The sequence below is a fragment of the Dama dama genome, chromosome 9 (assembly GCF_033118175.1).
Source record: "Dama dama isolate Ldn47 chromosome 9, ASM3311817v1, whole genome shotgun sequence".
NCBI classification, from domain to species: Eukaryota; Metazoa; Chordata; class Mammalia; order Artiodactyla; family Cervidae; genus Dama; species Dama dama.
This window is the reverse complement of record NC_083689.1, coordinates 25,256,367-25,284,302: the sequence shown is the minus strand read 5'-3', so window position 1 is coordinate 25,284,302 and position 27,936 is coordinate 25,256,367. Positions and strand designations below refer to the sequence as shown.

Genomic DNA, 27,936 nt, shown 5'->3' with positions numbered 1-27,936 from the left:
CCTCTCCATGGGTAACCAGTTTGTTCTCTGTATTCATGAGTCTGTTTCTTTTTTGTTACGTTCACCTGTTTAATTTTGTAGATTCTGCATTTAAGTGATAACACACAGTGTTTGTCTTTCTCTGTCTGACTTAATTCATGAAGCATAATACCCTCCAGGTCCATCCATGTTACAAATGGCAAATTTTCATTCTTTTTATGGCTAAGTAGTATTCCATTAGATACATACATATATAGAGTTATATACATATATACATATACATATATATATATATATATAGTTTCCCTGGTGGCTCATCAGTAAAGAATCTGCCTGCAATGCAGGAGACACAGGAGATGCAGATTTGATCCCTGGGTCAGGAAGATCCCCTAGAGGATGAAATGACAGCCTGGAGAATTCCATAGACAGAGGAGCCTGGTGGGTTACGGTCCACGGGACCACAAAGCATCAGACACGACTGAAGTGAGTTAACACAGATGCGAAAGTTTACAAGGGCAGGGAATTTTGTCCTTTTTATTCACTGATGAATCCTAGTTCCTAGAACAATCCTGGAGCATATGGGAGCTCGATAAATATTTGCTGACTTGAGTTAAACTGACATTCAGTCTCTTCTCAAATTGGGTTTCCTGTTTCCTGTCAGTTTCGAGAGTACTCAGCATGGTGCTGTGCTGACATCTCTTAATCAGCTCAGCCCCAGCTCTTGGGGCTTACTGGGTGCACAGGTTGGGAACCTAAGCCACAGCAGAGTGCTGACTACCTTGCCTGAGTTTGTGCTGGAAGGCAAATGCGTCTTCTTGCACAAAAGGACTTGCATTCTCCCACTGGGAGCCTGTGTGCGATGGCCCTGGCCCCTCTCCCACTCCCAGAAACAGCAGGAGCAGTTTCTTCACACAAGCAATGGAGCACAACACGTGCAATCCATGCAGCTAATGCCAGGCTAAGGGCACCATCTGTAAGGCCCTCTAGCACATGTGCGCAGCTCTCTCCCAGCTCACCGTACTGGACCTGTGATCAGTAAACGAAGGAAGGAATTAGTGGCATAATAAATGTTGTTACTGGGCCACTCCTTCAGGTCTCAGGTTTTTTTTATTTTTTTATTTTTGGCAGTTCAGGATTTTCTCTAGTAATGTGAGCCGGGGCTGCTCTCTTGTGGTTGGAGGGCTTCTCATTCAAGTGACTTGTTGCAGAGCATGGGCTGCAGGGCATGTGGGCTTCGTGATTGTGGCTCCCAGGCCCTAGATCACAGACTCAGTAGCTGTGGCACGTGGGTTCTTCCCAGATCAGAGATCGAACCCCAGGTCTCAGTTTTAAAGTATATCTTTAAAAAACATATTTTCTGAATCCTTCAGAAATTTCCTCAAGCAGAGGAACTTTCAAATATGGTACCGATAGTGATAAACAGGGTGATTGGGTTGTTGTTCTGCCTAATGCTGTTCTTCCCTGGGAATATAGACGGTGAGCAGAGAACTCTAGAACAGAGTCTCCCCAATATAACTGCCTACCAGTGCTTCTCTGCCTGTTGCTGGACCACAATGTCAGGTGAGGTGAAGAACTCCCCCAGGTCCACAGGGCTCCGGGCTCCACAAAGAGCATTTCCAGCCCCTTCCCCAATCTGGCAGTGGGACTGGTCTGCCACATTCTTCTCATAGACTGGAAAGAGACCTAAATACAGATTCCTACAGTGCCCTCCTCTCTGAGCGAAGTGGTGAAACTCATTTGAATTCTCTGGCCAGCCCTTATAATCATTCATTCATTCATTCATTCATTCGCTCATTCATTCATCACCCGCCATTTAGCCTGCACCATCCTAGTCTCTGGGTGTAGTGGAACGGAAGCCAGGCTTCAGCCCCTGCCCGTGTCCCTGCTGCCTCCTTCCCCATTCGGTCCCACTAGGTCACATCCACCCGCGGTACTCCTAGCAACCTGCCACGTCTGCCACCCGGAAGATGGGAAAGACCTCCAAACTCAGCATGGTCTCACACGGATTGCGCTTTCTGCAGGAGTAAGACAAAGGCCAGCAACAAACTGAATTAGAGTTGTCTATTTTTGTTTTATTGAAACATAGCTTAAGGTGAAATAAATATTAATTTTCTAAGTTCTCAATTATTTCATAAATAATATTAAGTTAACAGACATTTTACAAAATGTTATGTTAAATAAGATAGATAAAAGTATATATATATATATATATATATATATATATGTATCTATTTTGCCTGGAGCAAACTGGTGGAAAATACTTCAGTGATTCTGACATCTGAAATACAACTCAAATTTTTTGTTTTTATGCACTTTCTGCCTGTGTGAGGTAAAACAGTTGTATGCCTAAAATATTTACTTTGCTTCTGAAGTTTAATTACACTGAATATTAAGGCTCCGCCATTGGTTGGCCCTCATCCTTGTTGCATTAAAACATCCTTCTCCTCCTCCAGAAGCTTTCCCTACAGTGAAAGAGGTAGGTCTCAACTTTCCATTGTCCACTCCGTGTTTATCACACCAAGAAAAACTTGCAGGTAGTCTAGGAATTGTTTCACTCTCCATCTTTCTCCTCCACACTTCTTCTGTGAAAAGAACAGACAATAAGTATTGTAGGAAACTGTCAATTCCTACAAATGTAGGCAGAACCAGACAAATATACTCAAGTTTCCACTAAATGTTTTTAGCTTACTTTTTGGCTGTCTATGTATTCTTTTATTAAAGACAAGTTTTTGAATATTTTTTTCACGCCATCCCCTTGTGCAGTTTGATTCTTCAATGTGTCTATTCCCTGAAAGACTTCTTCAATGCATAGTTGGTGCTAAATGAGGAAGATTTAAAACAATAAATAATCAAAACAAGGTATAAAAATTTGGTCCCAGAAGTTAGTTGTGTTGTTTACATGAGTTCCCTTCTCCAAAGAATGTTCTACTTGTTCCTTTTCCAAGTAGCAGAACACTTCACAGTAAGATATAATTTCCAAAAGTAGATAAAATTTTTGTAATTACTGAGGAGTTTTACAAATGATATAAATTAACTCCTTAACCAAAGTTAAAATGTTTAGGAAGTATAATGTAACTACAGTACTGATTGACCTCACATGAGTTTCCTTTTGTAGTTCCAGCCAGTAATTTTATTTTATTTAGACTAATAAAATCATATATTTTACATTTTAATACAACCATGACTTACTTTAAATGTATGCAATTCCTTTAGACAATCATAATAATTTAAATATGTAGAAATGACACACATATTAATATAGGGCATTCATTGTATATTTTAATGTCTACTGATCATGATTCTAAAAGTATAACCCTAACTTGCTCAAGTTTCAGAAAGACATAAAAGTGAGGAAAGTCATAGGTAGTCAGAGTTGAATGGAGACTAGGAGGCTCCTCTCACTCAATATGGGATTCTTATAGAAAGATGTGCTATTTACAATAGCCAATATCCATTGACAGAAGAATGAATAAAGAAATAAAAAATGAATATAAAGAATGAATAATGAATGAATGAAGAATGAACAATGGACTATTGTTCAACTATCAAAGGAAAGAAATAATGCCATTTGCAGCAACATGGATGGACCTAGAGACTATCATACTAAGTGAAGTAAGTCAGACAGAGAAAGACAAATATCATATATCACTTATATGTAGAATCTAAAAAAATGATACCAAAGAACTTATTTATAAAACAGACTCACAGATATAGAGAACAAAGGAGAAAGGTAGAGGGAAGGGATAGATTAGGAATTTGGGAGTAACATATACACGCTACTATATATAAAACAGATAAACAACAAGGACCTATTGAGTATCACCTATACTCAATATTTTATAATAACCTATATGGAAAGGAGGGAAAACAATCTGAAAAGCAATATATATAAAATAATGTATATACAAACACACACACATGTAACTGAATCACTTACACAACATTGTAAATCATCTATACTTCAATTTAAAAAATAAATTAATTTTTAAAGTAAAAAGACATTAAATACCTAAAAAAAATGAATGCCTGACTCAAGGCTGTTTGAGATGGAGAACTGACATCACTAGAGGGCCTGATCCACTTGTTTAATGGATTTTACTTGTTATAAAGTCATTCCTAATATTTTTAAGTACATACTTTTGTATTCACACATATAAAAACAAAATGGAGAAAAGTAAATCATTCCAGTGATAACTTTGCTTTATAGCTTAAAACATGAAATCCACTTATTCACTCAATCATTTATCAAATCATGATTTAACTTACATTTGTATGCTCAGGAGTAGGAATCATCAAGTTCTGAAAAGGAAAGGAAATGCATTCATTTTAAAAGCACTCTAACACTCGTAACTTTTAGTAAAAATGCTTGCTAGTCGTATGATTATCAATTATATTTGTACTAATCTCTCATAATTTCATGACTAATGACAGATCTTTAAAAATTAGCCACCACAAATGATTACCTATATATTTTAAAGGCTGTAGGAATCAAAAAGAAAATTACCCCATCACCTATCAGCAGAGTTCGATGAGTGGAGAGCAATGTCAAGGTCTCTGCCACCAGTCTACTCAGGGTACTTTCTACAGCAAAGACACAAACATGGGCAGCTCCAAGAGCAACCAAAGTCAAATGCAGAAGCATTCTCATGGCTCTGAAACGTTCAGCGTTTGCCTTGGCAGAGAAAGTGCATAGTACAAGATTGCATACCCAACCAATTTATCCTCTCTCTTTGAGGAAATGAATAATTTCTAACAATCAGATAGAGAATGCCTAATAGTGGCATATTATGAAACTAAACATTTCCAATGCCTGTATCTTATAGTTTTACTTTTATCTTTTAATAATAATCAAAATCCCTATTTTTCCCCTTTAAAAATGTTTCCTGTTTCCAAAGAAAATCACTAGACTGATATATCATTGCCCCACATTTGCATGTCTTAAAGTCAGAAGATTGAATTTCCTTTTAAAAGCTGAGTATAAAAAGAAGTATCATGTAAACCACTACGTAGAATTTTATGCTGAAATACATAAATACTGAGAAGTTCTTTCCAGATCAAGTAAACTCTAATGCAGTTGTAAGCGAGGTTGATCTGTCTTAAAAGAAATTGAAAATACTGGTGATTGAAGATGGTTATTAGAGTGGAGACCATCAAAACTTAGCAGTCAAGTTGTGTTCACTGTACTCTTGATTAGGATCCTTTCTATTGCCAGTAACCAAAACCTAACTCAAATTGGTTGAAGCCAAATGAGGGATTTGTTATCTCACACAGTCAAATGATCCAGGGTGGAGGCTCCTTTATGTTGCTTGCCGCAGTGACTTCTGTCTCCATTCTGAGGCAGTGACCCACTTCTTGGGTCACTGCAGACTTCTTGGGTCACTGCAGACCCAACACCATGTCCAAACTCTTAAATCTGTATGTACCCTGTTCGTGAGCCACAGGAGAAAGCAAATTGTGTTTTTCTGATTGCTCAATTAAAAGTTCTAGAATTCAGCCTTATTCACCCTCGATCCCATGCTCCCCCCTACACTGTGGCCAGGGCTATGTGATATACTCATTAGCTCTCCAGGCAGCTGGAGGTGGGCTTCATCCCACTTGAACTGCCTAGCTGAGAAATTTGGGGTCCTACGTGGTAGTAAGAGGGACCTAGATCCTAGGAAAGCAACCAAAAATATACATCACATTCACATCCACATCCCACAAAGTGGGGGGATATCCTTTCACACCCTGGGTGGGCCACGTAATCCCTAGAGGGAGTGAAATGGGGCCCTCTTCTGGACCACATTCTTCCTTCTTCCCTGGCCGGAGCACACATAATGGAGGCGTAAGCCATGGCTTGTGATGGAGAATTTCAGTGAGCCTCCCAAAGTGGTTCTGTATTGGTGCCCTGGAACCCTGGCTCTAGGACTATTTTGAGTATCTAGCAGAGATGGTACCAAATAAAAATTGCTGCCTAGAATCCTCTTCCAAAGCTGGATAGAGCTGTGTGTGAGAAGCAGAAGTAGCCCGGAGGTACACAAACCTTTTGCGTGCGTGTAGTCACACCTCTGCACAGGTAGCGTAAAAGTAGTGTGGGACTTCAGTAGCAGCCTTCACGGCTGGTTTTGTTCGTGCTAAAGTTTTGGACTCTTTGTTTGAACACTCGAAAAAACTTTTTTTTTTTTTTTTTTTAAGACTTCAGGAGTGAGGTAATGAGGTAGGAATCACAATAGACTAGATCAAGGTGCTCTTAAAACGGTGCTCTCAAAACCAAAGCTGACTCAAGCTGACTTCTCTCCCCGGAAGATTTCACAGAGAGTTTGCTCTGTTTTTCCTTGACTCCTATGGGCTGCCGAGAACGTGTGGGCTTAGATGAAGGTCTCAGAGGAACTGCCATGTGACTTGTTATTTTAGTACCTTAAATACACAAAGTTCTGAGTTTTAAACTTCTTCTGTTATTGAGTTATGCAGGGAATTAGGTGGTGGAGGACTAAGATACCACTGTACTAGTGTTCACTAAAGCAGGAGAAAAGCTCACCAACCCCCCACTATTTTTAGGGAGTCATGCTGGCTGGTTATGAAAATGAGTGAAATGGGCCAGGTGTGACACAGTACAGATGGTGGGGCTGCAGAAATCTGCAGCAGAGTGACCTGTCTCCAGGCAGCAAACGTGCTCATCTACAGCTGCCTGTTACCGTGTGACATCCTTGGACTTATGTTGCCAAATCATCCAATTTTTCAAAGAAGCCAGAAATCCTAAGTATCGTGTATAATCTCCTGATTCTTAGATGTCGTCAATTCATAGTTTTTAAAACCATACAGGGTGCTATTTCTCAGCCTCCGATCTATCGTATAACTGTGGGTCCCTATTGGAGGGCGAGTTATCTAAAAATCCTCTTATTCAAAATTAGACATCTCAAAACTTTTAAAAACTGTGGTAAAATACATGTAACATAAAATGTGACATCAACCATTCTTAAGTATATAGTTCAGTAGTGTTAAGTACATTCATAATGTTGTATAACCCATTTCTAGAACACTTTTTTATCTCGCAAATCTGAAACTCTGTACACATTAAACAGCTCTCTTCCCACCCCCCCTCCCTCCCAGCCCCTGGCAACCATGCTTCTACTTTCTGTCTCCACAGATTTGACTATTCTAGGTAACTCACATGAGTGGAATCATATAGTATTTGTCATTTACTGACTGGCTTATTTCACCTAGAATAGTGTCCTCAAGGTTCATCCTTCCCGTAGCATGTGGCAGAATTTCCTTCCCTTTTTTTTTTTTTTGGTTTTTTGGTCATGCCACACCGCCTGTGGGATTAGTTCCACAGTGAGGGATTAAACCCAGGCCATGGCAGTGAAAGCCTGGAATTTTCCACTGTATGTATATATCACATTTTGTTTATTCATTCATTTATCAATGGACATTTAGGGTTACTTCCATCTTTTGGCTATTGTGAATAATGCCATTATGAGCATGAATGTACAAGAATGTACAGGATTACATTTCTTATAATATTGTCATAAGTCATTAACTACTCCTCTATTAGTCTGATTTCCCCAACCTGATTGCAAACTCTCTCTGAGCAGGGACCATAAAATAATGTATTTGAAAGAGGTTTATTAATGTAAAACTTCAAACAAAAGTTAATAATTTTAATCTCTTGTGCAGAATTCCAAGTAATTAAAAATTTTTATTTTATATTGAAGTGTAGCTGATTAGCAATATTGTGATAGTTTCAGATGGATGGCAAAGGGACTCAGCCAAACGTATATCCATTCTCCCTCAAATCTCCCTCCCATCTAGGCTGCCCCGAAACATTAAGCAGAGTTCCTTGTGCTGTACAGTAAGTAGGACCTTGTTGGTTATCCATTTCTAAAAAAGAAATGATACAGACGAACTTATTTACGAAACAGAAACAGACTCACAGACTTAGCTAATGAATTTATGGTTGCCGGGGTTCAGTGTTGGGGGGAAGAATGGAGGAAGAGAGAAGATCGGGAGTTTGGGATCGTCGTGTACACTCTGCTCTATTTGAAATGGATAACCAAGTAATTTTTGTAGATATTCTAGCCTCAAGGAAATGGAGTATAATTCCCTTTCAGTGTGGGATACCCTTAAGGTAAGTGTGGGATATGATTCATTTTAAAGAGTGCAGTCTGGAAAGGGGATTATAAGAAGAGTAACTTTGCAGTGGAGAAACCTGGCAAATTTCAGCTGGGTGATCAAGGTCAACATCAGCAGTCATAGGTCATGTTGCTTGTGTGTTACCTTAACATGATGTAATGAGAATGGCATTTTATTCTTGTGGTCTTACTCCCCCAAACTCAAAACCTCTGTCTAACCATGAGAAAGATACTACACATACCCAAACTGAAGGAAAAAATACCTGACCAGTACTCTTTAAAACTGTCAAGGTGTTCAAAAACAAAGTCAAGTCTGAAAACTGTCACAGCCCGGAGTAATTTAAGACAACATGATGACTAAGTGCAATGTGGTGTGCTGGATGAGATCCCAGACAGAAAAAGGATAAGGGAAAATGAAGAAAGCCCTCTCAAAACCGTGGAGTCTAGTAATGTGCCAGTGTTGGTTACCCAGCTGTGACAAACATACTATAGTAACATGAACAACAGAGGAAAGTGGGTACAGAGGACCTCAGAACTCTAATGTCCTTGCAACTTTCCTGTAAATCTAAAGCTACATCAAATAAAAAGATTATTAAAAATAAACTTGCAAGTTGGAAAAAAAGTTAATGATTGTTTACATTTTTATTATGATGTAAAAAGACTTTGTATCCTGTAAGTGTCATGCACTTGGGAACTTTTTTACTTCACTAAATTGTAAACACCTTGAGAATAAGGGTTTTATTTAATTGATCTCTTTATCCTCATTGAGCAGCTTATTGTACACACTCAGTGTTTATTGAATAAACAGTCAGGCACTTAGTTTTGTCCTGGCTGGCTACAGTCAGTGGAGTTGCAAAGAGTCAGACACGCTAAGCAACTAACACAACAAACATGGTTGTGTTACATGAACACATTAATGTGAGTACAGTAGAAACTGAAGGAGCCTATGGCCCGGGGCTAAGACCCTGAAGACAGGAACAACTTTGGTGGGCTCCAAGATAGAGCAAAAGTGTAAGCTCGTCTGTAGAGAACAAGTCAGTGTTAACTACCATAGCATTTTGAAAAACCCACATTATTTTAGGACACTAGAAAGAAATTAGCAATCAGTAAACAGAATTTTTAAGAGTTACTAATAATTTTACAGTTTGAAAGAAGGACTTTGTTGTTGAAAAGTTGTATTAGTAGGCAGCATCCATCCTGTTTTCCTAAAACCTTTGTCTCTATTAGGAAGTAAGGAAGTAAGTAAGTGTTAGTCGGTCAGTCGTGCCCAACTCTTTGTGAAGGACTGCAGCCCACCAGGTTCCTCTGTCCCTGAGATTTTCCAGGCAAGGATACTGGAGTGGGTTGCCATTTGCTTCTCCAGGGGATCTTCCCAACCCAGGGATCAAACCCAGGTCTTCTGCACTGCAGGCAGATTCTTTACCGACTGAGCTACAAGGGAAGCTCTTTGTCTCTCTTAATGGCTTCCAAATTGGCAACATGGTTTTTAAAAAATGATAAGTTTGTTTGTTTTTTTTTTACTAAGCATAGAGTCATTAAGGTCAAATGACTTTTCTATGAACTGATTCTAATCAATCAACAGGGCATGATGCCACATTTTTTTTTTTTTGTAGTGACTAAATGTAAAATGATAGCATCTCTTTCTTGATCTTACTCTCTCATCCTTTCAATCTCCAAGTATATCTTTTGAATAATTTTTAAATGAATAAATAACATCATAGGAAAATAAACACAGAACAACTTCCCCTTGGCATAGCAACTATCAGATTTTTGTTGATCACTTCCAGTCTTTACTAAGACAGCTTTACAGAGTTACAATCAATGAATGTGTACAATTTTATCTTTTTTTGCTTATTAATACTTCTCTTCCGTGTAGTATTTTAAAGGTTGCATGCGTGTGTGCTCAGTTGTGTCCGATTCTTTGTGACCCCATGGACTGTAGCCCACAAGGCTCCTCTGTCCATGGGATTTTCCAGGCAAGAATACTGGAGTGTGTTGCCATTTCCTCTTCCAGGGGATCATCCCAACCCAGGGATCGAACCCACATCTCCTGTGTCTCCTGCATTGGCAGGCAGATAATTTACCACTGAGCCACTGGGGAAGCTATTTTTAAAGTTTACCTGCTGTTAGATGAAATTGGTGTACCACAGTTTACCTCACCATTTGGGTTGTTGCTAGTATTCCACAATTAAAAAGCTCTATGTATAAGTTAAAAAATATTTCCTTATGCTGAGAAACTTACATGCTCATTTCAATAGCTTTGTTACATTTTACCAGATAAACCCTGTAAAAATATTCAATGCACAAAAAATAAATCATATTTTTACAGTGTTTTACCATTAAAACACAACTTTATTTATTTTTGGCTATGCTGGGTCTTCACTGCTCTGCGGGCTTTTTTGTCCAGTTACAGCGAGCAGGGCGCCTATGGTTGCAGTGCACAGGCTTCTCCTGCTGTGGAGCACGGGCTCTAGGGGGGGGTGGGCTTCAGGAGTTGTGGCTCCCCGACTCTGGAGCACAGGTTCAATAGTTGGGGTGCATGGGCTTAGTTGCCCAGCCGCGTGTCATCTTTCTGGATGAAGGATCGAATCCATGTCTCCTGCATTGGCAGGTGGATTCTTTACCACTAAGCCACCAGGGAAGCCTGTGTTTTACCATTTATAAAGCCCTTTCACAAAATAACGTTGTTTAATCTTGGTATCAGCTCTGTGGGATGGATTTCTTTCCCTCAAGATTCTTTAGCACTAGAATATAATGAGAGAAATGAACCAAAAAGGAGTGCTATGAAATGAACCAAAGAAGAAGTGCTAATAAAAAAAGGTTGATAAATATGTTGGTAAACATAAATAATTCTGGTTTAGAAAATAAATGAGGGTATTTCAAGACAATATGCAAAAAAATTCTAAACACTGATAATGTGGAAAATTAAGATGGAATTAGATTCAGTGGTTCTTATATTGTTTGAAAGGATACTTAAGATATTAGCTTCAGATTTCAAAATAGGCAGGTGAAAAATTCAAGAATAACTATTAAAAGAATCAAAATAGAATGTGCAACTTCAAAACCAGTAAAATAAAACAAGAGAATAATGAAAACTCCATCAATCCAGAAACCTAGAAAGGAGAAATAGAAGGAAAAAGCACAAAATATGAGAAATACAATCAAATTTATCAGGAATAACAGTTCACTTCATGCAAAATGACACTGAACTCAGTCGATTCAGTAGTGTCTGACTCTTTTCAACCCCATGGACTCTTTGCCCACCAGGGTCCTCTGTCCATGGGGTTCTCCAGGCAAGAATACTGGAGTGGGTTGCCTTCTCCAGGGGATGTCCATCTCCAGGGGATCTTCCCAGCCCAGAGATGGAACCTGCATCTCTTGTGTTTCCCGCATTGCAGGAATATTCTTTACCCATTGAGCCACCTGAAGCCTAAAACGACATTAAAAGGGTTTAAAAATCAAAGGATAGAAAGACACATTGTGTGCATGCATGCATTTGTGCTCAGTTTTAGCTCACTCTTTGCAACCCTATGGACTATAGCCTGCCAGACTTCTCCATCCATGGAGTTTTCCAGGCAAGAATACCAGAGCAGGTTGCCATTTCCTTCTCCATGGATCTTCCTGATTTCTCCTGCATTGGCAGGAGATTCTTTACCACTGAGCCACCTGGGAAGCCTCAGAAAGACACACTAGATAAATACTAATCAAAGGAAAGCTGACAGAACTTCCCTGGTAGTCAAGTGGTTAAGAATCTGCCTGCCAACACAGGGGACACAGTTTCGATAACTGGTCCAGGAAGATTCCACGTGTTCCTACCATTAGCAAAAGTGGGGTCTGGCTGCTCACTGCTCAAAAGCCAATAAAGAGGCCAGGTTGGTGGAAAAGAAGGCTTGTTTTATTTTGAATGCCGGCAACAGGAGCAGCAGAGGTGGAGGGAGGATGAATTTCTGTCCAAAAGCTGATCCCTCCCCCTTCCCTCAATCAGGAGGCAAGAGCTTTTATAGACAGAGGGAGGGGGCAACATGCAGAAACAGCACAGTCAGCTCTGGCATTCATGTTGAAATCGGTCACTGGTGGTCTGACCAGCATCATCTTGATTGTTTTGGATACAGTTAGTCTTCAGTTCCATGGTCAGTTTTTCCCATTTCCTTGAGGCTAATTCTTGGAATTGAGGCACCTTACGTCATGGCTATGGTCTGATCATCATGTAGTTAACGTCTTCCGCCTGGTGGAGCTTTCGATATTTGTAAGACAGTTCACAGGATATAGCTCAGAGTATTTTCTACAGCCCTTGAGAAGAAACTGAAGGTCCCAAAACTACGTTTAATGACCACATTATTATTTGGTCTCCTTTGTTGTTTTTCTTTGTTTCTGCCTGTTTTTACTTCTCTGATTATTTTTTTGGCTAAAGTTTTCCACAGTCTTATAGAATCTACAAAACCCCTTGTTTTAATGACACTAATCTGAGAGTCTGGGGCAATGTCTTGTAACACATTCTGCCTTCCAGATTTGCCTCTTTCATCCTTGTGTTGTTATTAGTTAATACTTCTTATAAACTGGAAGTTTAATCTAAAGGTGCTAAAGATTCAAGTCAAATTTTTTCTTAATCTAAATTCATAAAAGGTAATGTGGGCTACTTCATATTAAGACCACAGCAGGAGACATATAATGTCTGGTTGTCCAAATATTCAATGCCTCTGGTATATCCATCACCTCCAAAAGTTTCTTCTCATCTTATTTTATTTTCTATTATATTTTTGTGTGTGTGATAAGAATAGTTAACACAAAATCTACCATCTAGGCAAATTTTTAAGTATATAATATAGTGTTGTTAAAAATATCCATGATGGTGTACAGTATTCATCTTGCATAACAAAACCTCTTATTTTAAAGGTGTCTATTCCTTTCTTGTGGTGGTACTTATGATAGGGACAGAGTGAAGGGACAAAGTAGGTAATTAAATAGCTAATCCCACTAGGGAATGGTAAGTAGAAAAAAATATGTATGCTAATGATAGGTACGTAAGTTAATGATTACTCAAGAAAACAGGTTTGCTTAACCACAAAACCAAGCAGGTTTGCTTAGCAACAAAACCATGCAGCAGAAGCACGCGAAGTGCCCCAAAACAATGAAATAATTGTGGTGTGAGATCCACATACTGCCCAGTGAGCTCATAAAGTTAAAGATTCCCTACAACATGCTCTCCGAACACACAGACAAAAATAATTTGTGGAACTAGCTTGACCCAGTAGGGACAAGAAAACTCCCCTGCTCAATCTGGAGAAGGAACTGATGATGGAAGCATGACATCTAGTCAAGAAAGACAAAGAAACCCTTCTTCCCCTCTGCATTTTTCCTTTGATTATAAAACTGTAGCCCAGTAAATTCTCAGGGTGCAGCATCGCTCACTCGCCAGCTTGTAAGCCTCACAAGTGTCCTATTCTAATAAATCACTTCTTATCACTTAGCTCTGGATGAATTCTTCTTTGCACTGAAACATAAAGGACTATGGCACCGGAGCTCTTTAGAGCCCCCGCCCAAACAACATCAATTAGTTTTGCTTATAAAAGTGAACTTCCTTCACATATTTGTGTAATTTTATAGTCTTATAACATGGGCTTCCCAGGTGGCTCAAGAGTAAAGAATTTGCCTGCCAGTGCAGGAATTGCAGGAGACGTAGGTTTTGATCCATGGGTCTGGAAAATCCCCCGGAGAAGGAAATGGCAACCCACGCCAGTCTTCTTGCCTGGAAAATTCCATGGAAATGGGAGGGCAGGATACAGTTCATGGGGTCACAAAGAGTGGGACACAACTGACTGGCTGAGTGCAAACACACACACACACACAGTCTTATAATAGCTTTTGGTCTACAATAGTATACAATTTTTTCGTATTAAATTCCTGTCTGCACTTGTTGAAACTACTGAGGATCCAAAAGAGCTTTTATGTGAGTTATAATTATTAATATTTACTCAGTTTGGAGCTAAATTTGAGTTTTAAAAAAGTCACAAGAATATACATGCATACAGTCCATCAGCCATCATTTCAATGGTGTCTCTGACATCACGTGATTACTAGAAAACACAGTACACTAATGGCCACTGAGAAACGGACACCATGCCCCCCACTCCACTCCAGGTGTCCCGAGATCACACGATCACACTCTGGGAATCCCTGGTCATCTCAAGTCTTCACAACTCTTAGTGTTAGTGTCCCTCAGTGCTGCCTCTGTATAATCGAAAGGGATCTGATTTAGGTCATACCGGAATGGTTTAGTGGTTTTCCCTACTTTCTTCAATTTAAGTCTGAATTTGGCAATAAGGAGTTCATGGTCTGAGCCACAGTCAGCTCCTGGTCTTGTTTTTGCTGACTGTATAGAGCTTCTCCATGGATGCAAATATAATCAGTCTGATTTCAGTATTGACCATCTATTGATGTCCATGTGTAGGGTCTTCTCCTGTGTTGTTGGAAGAGGGTGTTTGCTATGACCAGTGCAGTCTCTTGGCAAAACTCTGTTAGCCTTTGCCCTGCTTCATTTTGTATTCCAAGGATAAATTTGCCTGTTACTCCAGACATCTTTCAACTTCCTACTTTTGCATTCCACTCCCCTATTATGAAAAGGACATCTTTTTTTGGGTGTTAGTTCTAGAAGGTCTTGTAGTTCTTCATAGAACTGTTCAACTACAGCTTCTTCAGCATTACTGGTTGGGGCACAGCCTTAGATTACTGTGAGATTGAATGGTTTGCCTTGGAAATGGACAGAGACCATTCTGTCATTTTTGAGACTGCACCCAAGTACTGCACTTCAGACCCTTTTGTTGACTATGAGGGTTACTCCATTTCCTCTAAGGGATTCTTGCCCACAGTAGTAGATATGGTCATCTGAATTAAATTCGCCCATTCCAGTCCATTTTAGCTCACTGATTCCTAAAATGTCAGGGTTTACTCTGGCCATCTCCTGTTTGACCACTTCCAATTTTCCTTGATTCATGGACCTAACCTTCCAGGTTCCTGAGCAATATTGTTCTTTACAGCATCGGACTTTACTTCCATCAGCAGTCACATCTACAACTGGGTGTTGTTTTCACTTTGCTTCCTTCTCTTCATTCTTTCTAGAATTATTGCTCCACTCTTCTCAGTAGCATATTGGGCACTTACGAACCTGGGGAGTTCACCTTTCAGTGTCCTACCTTTTTGCCTTTTCATACTGTTCATGGGGTTCTCAAGGCAAAAATATTGAAGTGGTTTGCCATTCCCTTCTCCAGTGGACCACATTTTGTCAGAACTCTCCACCATGACCCGTCCGTCTTGGGTGGCCCTACATGGCATGGCTCATAGTTTCATTGAGTTACACAAGGCTGTAGTCCATGTAATCAGTTTGATTCGTTTTCAGTGATTGTGGTTTTCATTCTGTCTGCCCTCATGGATAAGAACAAGAGGCTTATGGAAGTGACAAATAGATTCAAGGGATTAGATGTGATAGACAGAGTGCCAGAAGAACTACGGACAGAGGTCCGTGACACTGTACAGGGGGCAGTGATCAAGTCCACCCCCAAGAAAAAGAAATGCAAAAAGGCAAAATGGTTGTTTGAGGAGGCCTTACAAATAGCTGAGAAAAGAAGAGAAGCTAAAGGAAAAGGAGAAAAGGAAAGATATACCCATTTGAATGCAGAGTTACAAAGAATAGCATGGAAAGATAAGAAAGTCTTCCTCAGTGATCAATGCAAATAAAGAGAGGCAACCAATAGAATGGGAAAGACTAGAGATCTCTTCAAGAAAATTAGACATACCCAGGGAACATTTCATACAAAGATGAGCACAATAATGGACAGAAATGGTATGGACCTAACAGAAGCAGAAGATATTAAGACGAGGTGGCAAGACTACCCAGAAGAACTAGACAGAAAAGAGCTTCAGGATCCAGATAATCACGATGGTGTGATCACTCACCTAGAGCCAGATATCCTGGAATGCAAAGTCAAGTAGGCCTTGGGAAGCATCACGACAAACAAAGCCAGTGGAGCTATTTCAGATCCTGAAAGATGATGCTGTTAAAGCACTACACTCAATATGCCAGCAAATTTGGGAAACCCAGCAGTGGCCACAGGACTGGGAAAGGTCAGTTTCCATTCCAATCCCAAAGAAAGGCAATGCCAAAGAATGTTCAAACTGCCACACAATTGCATTCATCTCATACTAGCTAGCAAAGTAATGCTAAAAATTCTCCAAGCCTGGCTTCAACAGTACATGAACTGTGAACTTCCAGATGTTCAAGCTGGATTTAGAAAAGGCAGAGGAATCAGAGATCAAAAGGCCAACATCTATAGGATCATCAAAAAAGCAAGAGAATTCCAGAAAAACATCTACTTCTGCTTTATTGACTACCCTAAAGCCTTTGACTGTGTGGATCACAACAAAATGTGGAAAATTCTTAAAGAGATGGGAATACCAGACTACCTTATCTGCCTCCTGAGAAATCTGTGTGCAGGTCAAGAAGCAATAGTTAGAACCAGACATGAAAGAACAGACCAGTTCCAAATCTGGAAGGAGGTACGTCAAGGCTGTATATTGTCACTCTGCTTATTTAACTTATATGCAGAGTACGGCATGCTAAATGTCAGGCTGGATGAAGCAGAAGCTGGAATCAAGATTGCTGGGAGAAACATCAATAACCTCAGATACGCAGATAACACCACCCTTATGGCAGAAAGCAAAGAAGAACTAAAGAGCCTCTTGATAAAAGTGAAAGAGGAGAGTGAAAAAGTTGGCTTAAAACTCAACATTCAAAAAACTAAGATCATGGCATCTGGCCCCATCACTAACAGATGGAAAAATAGATGGCAAATAGATGGAGAAACAATGGAAACAGTGACAGACTTCATTTTCCTGGGCTCCAAAATCACTGTAGATGGTGACTGCAGCCATGAAATTAAAAGACGCTTGCTCCTTGGAAGAAAAGCTAGGACAAACACAGCATACTAAAAAGCAGAGACATTACTTTGCCAACAAAGGTTTGTATAGTCAAAGTTATGGTTTCCTCAGTAGTCATATATGGATGTGAGAGCTGGACTATAAAGAAAGCTGAGCCAAAAGAATTGATGCTTTTGAACTGTGGTGTTGTAGAAGACTCTTGAGAGTCCCTTGGATTGTAAGGAGATTAAGCCAGTCAATCCTAAAGGAAAGCAGTCCTGACTATTCATTGGAAGGACTGACGCTGAAACTGAAACTCCAATAGTTGGGCCACCTAGGGCGAAGAACTGACTCAGTAGAAACGACCCTGATGCTGGGAAAGATTGAGTGCAGGAGGAGAGGGGACGACAGAGGATGAGATGGCTGGATGGCATCACCTACTCGATGGACATGAGCTTGAGCAAGCTCCGGGAGTTGGTGATGGACAGGGAAGCCTGGCCTGCTACAGTCCATGGAGTCGCAAAGAGTAGGACACGACTGAGCGACTGAATTGAACTGAGTGCTGCCTCACCCCTTCCCCGCCTCCTCCCCTCCCTCTTGCCCCTCCTCCCTCGGTCCGCAGCTAGGAGACACTAGCCGCTTTCCAGAAGACCTGGCACGCGACCGTCTCAGGCTGTAAACCTGCGCGCGCACCTAGCTTCCGACTTCCCGGCGTGCCCCGCGCCTGCGGCGTAAACGCGCGCCGGCGCAGCGACCCACCTGACCCGCGGCGCAGCCGAGGCGGGAGTCTGTGAGTGCTTCGGTCTCGGGCTCCCTGGGCCTGGGTGTGCTGGCGGGCAGCCCCGGGCTGGCCCCCACCCCCGCTCTCGTCCTGCAGCAGGGAAGGAAGCCCATGTGGGAGGGACGGTCCCAGCCCGAGCCTTCCGGGACGCTGCAGTCCTTACGACCCGTTCTTGCTGTGCTCCGGTCCAGCTGCTAAACTTTGGTGGGCCCCGGGATCTAGACCCCAGCTGTTGAGAAAAGAAACGTTTGCAAACATGTCCCGGATCGAAAAGATGAGCATTCAGGGCGTGCGGAGTTTTGGAATAGAGGATAAAGATAAACAAATTATCACTTTCTTCAGTCCCCTTACAATTTTGGTTGGACCCAATGGGGCGGGGAAAACGGTAAGTCCTCTAAGGAGCCGCCTTCAGTTCATGAGTCGCCACGTGTTACAAATCAGGAGAATATCTGCAGAGTTCGGAACTCCAGGGTGAGAGGAGTCAGTATGACTCAGCTCCTGGGGCCCCAGGGTACACCTGGGTATCCAGCTGACTTCCGTGTCCAGGAGCGTGGCTTGGTTTGGCCTTCAGGTCTCTGGCGCCTGAGGCGCCTCCCAGACTCACGTCCAGTGCTGCCCAGTGGACAAGGTTTATTTGAGAATCCCGAGAGGCCGGGAGCTATCTGCGTGAGCTTACCGAACTCACAGCCCCACAGGAACTTTTATATATATATATATATATATATATATATATATATATATATAGATGTTTTCTTAATTCTGTTTATTCTCATGGCATAGCATTCATTTCCTGGTAGTTGTCTCCGTTCGGGATTTTTTTTTTTTAAGTTATAAAATATAAATATAGATGTATGACTTTAAGAAAACTGACTATCCCGACTAAGCATAATGACTAGATAAATAACAGTTTTAAAATGAAACATCCATTGGGGCTTGGTTAAATTGGGAAACTTTTGTTGTTGGGATGCTCTTACCTAGTTCAAATAAAAGGTTAGAGCACGGCATATATACTGTGACTTTAAAACCCTGGAAATACTTAGAAATTTGAGTTGAGCCCTGGAATGGTACACAGTTATGAGAGAAGTGTAGCTAAGAGGCTCTCTGGTCCGAAAGGGTGGTTTGAGAAAAGCAAGGTGATAACAATTTTAACAGGGAGAAGAAGTGAAAAGCAGAGAGAAAGTTAAGGTTTAGTGTTGAGAGTTGGATGCCAGACTTTTGTCTATTTGTTTATGTAAAAATATTATTTACTGAATGCTTTTTTATGTACCTAAGCACTATATTAAGTGTTCTATTGATAGAGAGATTAGTATGATTAGTGTTTATGAGCCCTAGCTGCTTGAATACAGAATTTTTTTTTTTTTTTTTTTTTTTGCCTCTCCATTTATTAGTTGTGTGACTGGGCAAAAGTGACCTAAATGTTCTTTGCCTTAGTTTTCTCATTTATAAAATGGATGTTAAAAATAGTTTCTATGGCCTAGGGTTAATGTGAGAATTAAATGCTTAATGTATGTAAAAGTGGCTAGTACAGTACCTGTCACATAATAAGGTTGATACTAGCCATTTGTTTTGTTTCAGCTTTTAAAAAAATTTCAGCTTTATTGGAGTATACATATACATTGTATACATATACATTGTAGGCTCTTTAAAGTATACATCATGGTGATTTGACAAACATGTGTTTCCCAAAAGGTTTCTCCTATTCTAGTTAGTTAACACATCTATCACCTTCAACCAGAAAGCTCAGCTTCTCTGTACAACGTTGCCAAATTAAATCTCGGAGACAGTTTTGGGTGAAGTAGAAAAAGGTTTATTGCTTTGCCTCGGAAAGGGGGACACAGTGGGCTCATGCCCTCCAGACCATGTGTCCCCAATTGGGGAATATAGTGACAAGTTTTATAGTAACAGAGCATGATTAGCTTGTGGCCATTCTGAAGGTGAGGTAAGTAGGAATCAACATCATCAACCCTCAGGTGTAATTACTCTGGGGTCTGGCTGCATGCCCTAGGCAGCATCCCACCTGGAGGAGGTTTTGGTATCTGCAAAGTAGCTCAAAGATATTGTGTGTATCTGTTGATAAGGAAACAGGACCTTGCCCCAAGGCTGCTCTTGACTGTCTCTCTCTGGTCTCATCCCCTCCCTTCCCTACATCCCCTCCCTTCCCTAAATAACCTTATTGCTTGAATCTACCCTTTGGAACTCAGGGAAGGTTGTGGAGGGTGAATGAAGGCTGCTTCCTATAATCAAAGAAATGGGGGACACAGAAAGTCCTTGTGCCCAGGGCCCTGCAGGGTATCAGCCTCACATATTTATCCGTGTGTGTGTGTGTGTGTGTGTGTGTGTGAGTGTGAGAGAGAGAGAACATTTAAGTTTCACTCTCAGTAAATTTCATTTATACAATATAGTGTAATCAGCTATGGTGAGCTGTTTAAGCCATTGTTATTAAAAACTTAGTTTAATTTTAATTAGAAATAGAAAATTTTCCTCCCAAAATAATAATTATTTTTTATTTCAGTATACCTTCTTAATTATGTAGCTTTTGTATATTTATAGGTCAGGTTTTATAATGTCAAAATTTACCTAATCATATCTTTTATAGTCTTTTATCTTTTATAAATATTTATAATGAATTAACATTTTATGGTTAAATTCTGCAGTTTTCTAATAAGTAAATAATATAATTTTCTATTTCTTTAGACCATCATTGAATGTCTAAAATATATTTGTACTGGAGATTTTCCTCCTGGAACCAAAGGAAATACATTTGTTCATGATCCCAAGGTAATGATGCCAGTGAAACATTTTTTTTCTTTTGTTTTTTAATTTTACTGAAGTATAGTTGATTTGATTATGTTAACTTGTGTTAATTGTGTTAATTCCCACATAGCAAAGTGATTCAGTTATATATATTCTTTTTCGTATTCTTTTCCATCATGGTTTATTGCAGGATATCGAATATAGCTCCCTGTGCTATAGAGTTGGACCTTGTTGTGTATCCATGCTAAATGTAATAGTTTGCATCTACTAACTCCAAACTCCCAGTCCATCCCTCCTCCTCCCCTCTTCTCCTTGACAACCACAAGTCTGTTATCTGTGTCTGTGAGTCTGTTTCTGTTTTGTATGTGTGTGTTCAGTTACATCCAACTCTTTGCAACCCCACGGACTGCAGCTTACCAGGCTCCTCTGTCCATGGGATTTTCCAGGCAAAAATACTGGAGTGCGTTGCCATTTCCTACTCCAGAAACATTTTTTTAATAAAATTTTCATAATGATAAAAGTGATAAAAAAAAAAAAAGTGATAGCTTGTTGTAGAAAACTTGGCAATGGAAAAATATGAAATATGAAAGTCACTCACGTACAGTTAGTAAGTGATAGCCATTGTTGACATTTTCATGTGTTTCTTCTCCTTTATGTACTGTCTTAAGTAGCTGAAGTCATACTCCTAATTTTGTATTCTGAGCTTTTTTTCCATCTAACATTATTTTAAAGTCCTGTGTTATTAAAAACTGTATTAAATTCTTAGTCTGGGTGTTTGGTACATGGGTGCTTTTTATTTATTTTTATTTATTTATTTTAATTGGAGGCTAATTACTTTACAATATTATAGTGGTTTTTGCCATACATCGACATGAGTCAGCCACAGCTGCACATGTGTTCCCCATCCAGAACATCCCTCCCACCTCTCTCCCCATCCCATCCCCCCAGAGTCATCCCAGTGAACCAGCCCTGAGCACCCTGTCTCATGAATTGAACCTGGACTGGCGATCTGCTTTACATATGATAATATACGCATTTCAACACTACTCTCTGAAATCATCCTACCCTCACCTTCTCCCACAGAGTCCAAAAGAGTGTTCTTTACATCTGTGTCTCTTTTGCTGTCTCGCGTATAAGGTCATTGTTACCATCTTTCTAAATTCCATACATATGCATTAGTATACTGTATTGGTGTTTTTCTTTCTGACTTACTTCACTCTGTCTAATAGACTCCAGTTTCATCCATCTCATTAGAACTGATTCAAATGCATTCTTTTTCACAGCTGAGTAATATTCTCTTGTGTTTATGTACATGGGTGCTTTTTTAATTTTTGTACTTTGAAATATCTTCTATTAAAATATGTGACCTTTTATGAACATTTTTAATGATTGCATCATTTTCTTATATTTAGTCTTGCTTTTAGTTTTTCATTAAAATGTACCATGCTGAAAGTCTGTGTATGAATCTTTGAATTATGGTATTTTAACTATTAGTGTGTGTTTAGGACTTAGACTTTTCTATATACATTTTGGCTCATAGTTTTTCCTTTTTATTGTTGATTCACAATATTGTGTTAGTTTTAGGTATACAGAAAAGTGATTCAGTGATATGCATATATTTTTTAAGATTATTTTCCATTATAGGTTATTACAAGATATAGAATATTGTTGCCTGTGTTAAATTGCTCTTGCTTATCTTATATATAGTACTGTGTATCTGCTAATCCCAAACTCCTAGCTTATGTCTCTTCCCTAAGTAGGTTTTTCTTTGGTGTATGTGTAGTGAGGTCCTGTGCCTCTCGTTACCCCCGCTCCCCAAGAGTTTGATGTGTATTTCTTCCAGGCTTTTTTGTGTCTTTATAAAAAAAGAAAAACCCTCTGTGTGTATATAAATACACTCACATAAATATTTTAATACATCAATAGAATTTTATTTTACCATGGTACAAATCAAGTATTTATTTTGTGATATTTTTGTTGCTGTTTTTTTAGTTGCTAAGTCATGTCCAACTCTTCTGGCCCCATGAACTGTAGCCCTCCAGGCTCCTCTGTCCATGGGATTTCCCAGACAAGAATCTGGAGTGGGTTGTCTTCTCTCAGGGATCTTCCCAACCCAGGAAACAAACCAATGTCTCCTGCATTGGCAGATGGATTCTTTACCACTGTGCCACCTGTAGATACATTAAAATATATATACTTTTGTTTCGTTATTTGTAATACTTAATAGTATTCCATTGAGTTTATATTCTCTAGCTTATTTAACTGACCCACTGTTGATAGTCTTTTAAATTGTTTCCACTTTTATATGGCTAAAGATAACTCTGATTATGAAAATGATCTCGGGCAGTCTTAGCCTGCAGTGGCTTGAAGCAGGATATTGGCTCCGTGTCCAGAGACTGAAGTCAGGCTGCGATAGAGCACTGAATCCTAGACTCTAGACCATCAGGGCCAGTGGGCAGTGACAAGGCCCTGGCCCATTGGTTTTGTAGAAATGAATTTCCACAGAGACAGAAAGTAGTGAAACATGTAAAGTGTTTATTTGAAAAAAAAAAAGGGTATGTATGAATAGACTGACATGAGCAGACTCAGAGAGATTCATGCCCTGGAGGTAGTTTGAATCACTTATATGGGGCGTTTCTTCCAGGTTTCCTCTGGCCAATCATATTACTTTGCCTGGTTCTGAGACTGTATTTGATTTAACTCAAGGTCCTCCCCTGTGTGAGTGTACATTTCTCAGCCAAGGTGGATTCTAGTGAAGAGGCTTATGGGTAGGTTGACATCATCTACCATGGGGTGGTTCCCCCTTCTTTTTGGCCCCTTAGGAGCCTTTCTGTGCACATGTTGTTGGGAACATCTCCTTGACCTCAAGAATGAGAAATATGTGGTCTCTATCTGGGCAGGGCTCAGGTCCTCCTCACTTGTGCTATTATTTTCATCTTGGAGTATCTGTCCACATGGGATAAACTCCAGCTGCTCAGCCTGGGGCCCATCTATCTCCTGTCTCAAATCCCCCTGAGAGATGTGAACCCCAAGAAATCTTTATTGGGAGGATAAAGCATGAAGGTCTGTCTTTTGGGCTGGCATGGGACTTGTAAGCCTACCTAGTTGGGGTCACAGAGCTCTCAACCTGTCTCATTAAGGGGCCCAGGATGACCTCTCTTGTTACACCAGCAGGATCTGTTCTGAGGAGTGGCTGGCATCTCTGCATCGCCATTATCTTGATATGAAACTACTGTAATCTGGAAGAGACAAACTTAACAAGTAGATTAAAAAGGCAGGGGCCAAAAACCACTAAATGAACTATTATAACCAGGGACCCAAGCAGGAGTAAGAACCAGGTTATATATGGTAGCAATTTTGATCCTGGTCCAGATGGAGTCAGTACTGGGGTTACTCTATCAGAAGGGATGGAGCCATTTGGCGTGATCTTACATATTTTTGATGTCTGCTTCTGTTAGCCCAGTGTGATTTGATGTAGGTGTTAAAGACTCAGTTGGTTGGACAACCTGACATTAATAGGCAAAATAGATCTCATTTCCTCTCAGGAAAATAAGCCTGAAACCCAACTTGGACCTAGTGTTCTGGGGAGACTTGTAGCCAGGTAGCCAGTTGTCTAGTTTAATATGACTAGGTTTTAACCTTTGATGTGATATTAACACATAAATAATATAAGCTGTTGATCATCATACATGTCTCTTTTTGTTATTTTGTAAAGCAATTTTGATATCTAGAAATGTAATAGTTACAGGAGGAGACTTTAAAAAGTAAGGTTGTAGTTGCCAGCTGTTAGCATGGCTGGTGAATGGCTGGTGGCATCTCAAGACTGACACCACTCAGAAAACTTAAGTTCTCAACAGTATAAGGACTTGTCTGAAATCACACCCAGTACTGTCACTTAGTAGTGCCTTGGATGTCTGAAGCATAGTTACTCCGTTTTGACTTTTAATTGTAGTTTTCTCCTTAATAGCCAAAGCAAATGCCGCCATTAATAATGTTAGTACCTCTCTAGGTAGGAGAAGATGCAAGAATTTGGGCTCGTAAAATCTCTAGAAAATATCTAACTATCTGAAGACCTGTTTTGTCAGTTTTTCCCAGAGCACAGAGTGAGTGCCTCATTACTGATCTCCCCCCCTGAACGTCTTCTAGGGGGTGTTAAAGGTCAGCAGCTCATGATTTAATCCTTGCCAGCAACCTACAGCGGTAGGTGGCAAGTGCCAGTCTCCAGTTGTCAGGGCCCCTTTATGGTCATAAATTTTATGGTCATAAAAAGGGCCCTTTCATAACCATTTCATCCCATGGTGCTCCGAATGCTCATTCCTGGGTCTGGTGAAATTTTGTTGCTAGGCTGCTCAATGAGCTATTATTGGACTAGGCCTTATTAACAGTAGCCATAAATCTCTATACCACCTGTATTAATTACTAGGCTCTTATGATCTAGGAAAAGATTCCCTCTTGTAGCTTCTTCTCATTCATGTAAGAGTTCCACTGTTCTAATCATTGACCTCATATAGAACTATATATTTTTGTTGGAGACTCAGTTACACATTGGTAACGCAAGAAATGACAATCTTGTAAAACAGGCAATGTAAAAAAATAATATAGCTAACAGTATCATTAAGATCATAAGTAAGAAGTTAAGAATTTGTCTTAGGTACAACCCAGTATATCCCAGATTGTCTGACTTTGTTTTGTACTGATCCTTATCTTTAAGAGAAATTATTATCCACAAGGCACTCAGCTCAGTTTCCTAGTGGTGGTGGTCAGTTGCTCATTTGTATCCGACTCTTTGTGACCCCATGAACTGCAGCATGCCAGGCTTCCGTGTCCTTCACCATCTCCCAGAGCTTGCTCAAACTCATGTCTATTGAGTTGGTGATGCCATCCAACCATCTTCTGCTATGTCGTCCCATTCTCCTGCCTTCAGTCTTTGCCAGCATCAGGGTCTTTTCCAATGAGTCAGTTCTTCACATCAGGTGGCCAGAGTATTGGAGCTTCAACATCAGTCCTTCCAATGAATATTCAGGACTGATTTCTTTTAGGATTGACTAGATTGATCTTGCAGTCCAAGGGACTCTCAAGAGTCTTCTACAACACCACAGTTCAAAAGCATCAATTCTTCTTCGCTCAGCTTTCTTTATGGTCCAGCTCTCACATCCGTACATGATTACTGGACAAACCATAACTTTGACTACACAAATCTTTGTTGGCAAAGTAATGTCTCTGCTTTTTAGTATGCTGTGTTTGTCATAGCTTTTCTTCCAAGGAGCAAGCGTCTTTTAATTTCATGGCTGCAGTCACCATCTGCAGTGATTTTGGAACCCAGGAAAATGAAGTCTGTCACTGTTTCCATTGTTTCCCCATCTATTTGCCATGAAGTGATGGGGCCAGATGCCATGATCTTAGTTTTTTGAATGTTGAGTTTTAAACCAGCTTTTTCACTCTCCTCTTTCACTTTCATCAAGAGGTTCTTTAGTTCCTCTTCGCTTTCTGCCATAAGGGTGGTGTCATCAGCATATCTGAGGTTATTGATATTTCTCCTGGCAGTCTTGATTCCAGCTTGTGTTCATCCAACCTGGCATTTCACATGATATACTCTGTATATAAGTTAAATAAGCAGGGTGACAATGTACAACGTTGACTTACTCTTTTCCCAATTTTGAACCAGTTCATTGTTCCATGTCTGGTTCTAACTGTTGTTTCTTGACCTGCATACATGTTTCTCAGGTAAGGTGGTCTGGTATTCCCATTTCTTTAAGGAATTTTCCACAGTTTGTTGTGATCCACACAAAGGCTTTAGCGTAGTCATTGAAGTAGAAGTAGATGTTTTTCTGGAATTCTCTTGCTTTTTCTATGATCCAGCTGATGTTGGCAATTTGTCTCTGGTTCCTCTGCCTTTTCTAAATCCAGCTTGAACATCTAGAAGTTCTCGGTTCATATACTGTTGGAAGCCTATCTTGGAGAATTTTGAGCATTACTTTGCTAGTGTGTGAAGTGAGTGCAGTTGTGCTGCATGTTGAACATTCTTTGGCATTGCCTTTCTTTGGGACCGGTATGAAAACTGACCTTTGTCAGTCCTGTGGCCACTACGGAGTTTTCCAAATTTGCTGGCATAGTGAATGCAGCACTTTCACAGCATCATCTTTTAGAATCTGAAATAGCTCAGATGGAATTCCATCACCTCCTCTAGCTTTATTTGTAGTGATGCTTCCTATGGCCCACTTGACTTGGCAGCACAGGATGTCTGGCTCTGGGTGAATGATCACACCATCGTGGTTGTCCAGGTCATTAAGATCTTTTCTGTATACTTCTTTTGTGTATTCCTAGTGTTACTAATTATCCTTAGTATGATTTAATTGTTCTCAACAAAGGAATTCATTTTTCTTTAGAAATAGTAAATCTTTTACTACATTTACTGAGCCTTTTCTACAATGATTATTTCATACCTTCTCTTAAGTAAATGCACTCTTTTCAATCGATGGATGATCTTGCCTTGTGTTTTCTTGAGAAAATAGAAGGAATCAGATGAAAAGAGGAGAAGGCAATGGCACCCCACTGTGTTTGTTGGTCCTTTAATGGACCGGAACCTGGTGGTCCGGAGTCGACGATAAGAAAGTAAGAGAGAGAAAGAGGCTGATATCCCCTGGTTTAGGCGGAAAGCCAATAGAGTCCTGTTCTTAGGGCTCGCGCTGCTGCATGTAGGCACCAGGCGCCCTCTCCAGTGGGTGAAGGCACAGTGTGCCTTCTCGAGAGGGTCTTAGAAGCCCGGGCAGGAAAGTGAGCTCAGCGGGCCTCCGCGCTCCAAGGAATTAGCCAGAAATAGAGAGAGAGGGAGAGAGAAAGACACGGGGACCCAAGCTCTGATGGAACAAAGGTGTTTTAATCAACATGGTGTGTGAATATATACTGTTTTACAAGGTGGTTATTCTCAGCAAAGATAAAGATTAAAATTCCAGACTTACAAAACATAAAACGATCCCTATCAAAGAGAGAGTTGCAAACAATCACTTTTTACCATATGGCTCATAAAAAGGAAGAGGGTACTTATCACCCTAGTGAGAAATGCCTGGATTCCTCAGCCCAGAGAAAGGCGTGCCTCTCCTCTTATTTCCTGGATATTCAGGAATTAATAAGGGCCAGAGGGTTCCTGACAGATCCAAAACAGCACTCAGGAAGCCTCTTGTTAAATGCTTCCTGACACCACTCCAGTACTCTTGCCTGGAAAATCCCATGGATGGAGGAGCCTGGTAGGCTGCAGTCCATGGGGTCGCTAAGAGTCGGACACGACTAAGCGACTTTACTTTCACTTTTCACTTTCATGCATTGGAGAAGGAAATGGCAACCCACTCCAGTGTTCTTGCCTGGAGAATCCCAGGGATGGGGGAGCCTTGGTGGGCTGCCATC

The 27,936-nt window shown here is 40.3% G+C and overlaps 2 protein-coding genes across 4 annotated transcripts in view; one reads left to right on the top strand and one right to left on the bottom strand.

Moving 5' to 3' along the window:
• The window catches only part of RAD50 (RAD50 double strand break repair protein), a 246,571-nt gene that overhangs the window by 119,219 nt on the left and 99,416 nt on the right, over positions 1 to 27,936 (top strand). For 2 of the 3 annotated variants that reach the window (XM_061150793.1, XM_061150792.1), the window contains one exon: positions 20,476 to 20,559. Coding sequence is in view for 2 of the 3 variants with exons in the window: in XM_061150792.1 (XP_061006775.1) it covers positions 20,476 to 20,559 (84 nt within the window). In the remaining variant the exon portion in view is untranslated. Of the gene's footprint in view, positions 1 to 17,747; positions 18,167 to 20,475; positions 20,560 to 27,936 lie in introns of those variants that run through there. The other variant, XM_061150791.1, reaches the window with a different exon arrangement.
• Positions 2,423 to 4,627, bottom strand: IL5 (interleukin 5). Its single transcript, XM_061149324.1, has 4 exons — positions 4,484 to 4,627; positions 4,246 to 4,278; positions 2,669 to 2,797; positions 2,423 to 2,561 (listed from the first exon to the last, which is right to left on the bottom strand). The coding sequence occupies exons 1-4, from the start codon at positions 4,625 to 4,627 to the stop codon at positions 2,463 to 2,465; spliced, it is 405 nt and encodes a 134-aa protein (XP_061005307.1). The 3' UTR covers positions 2,423 to 2,462.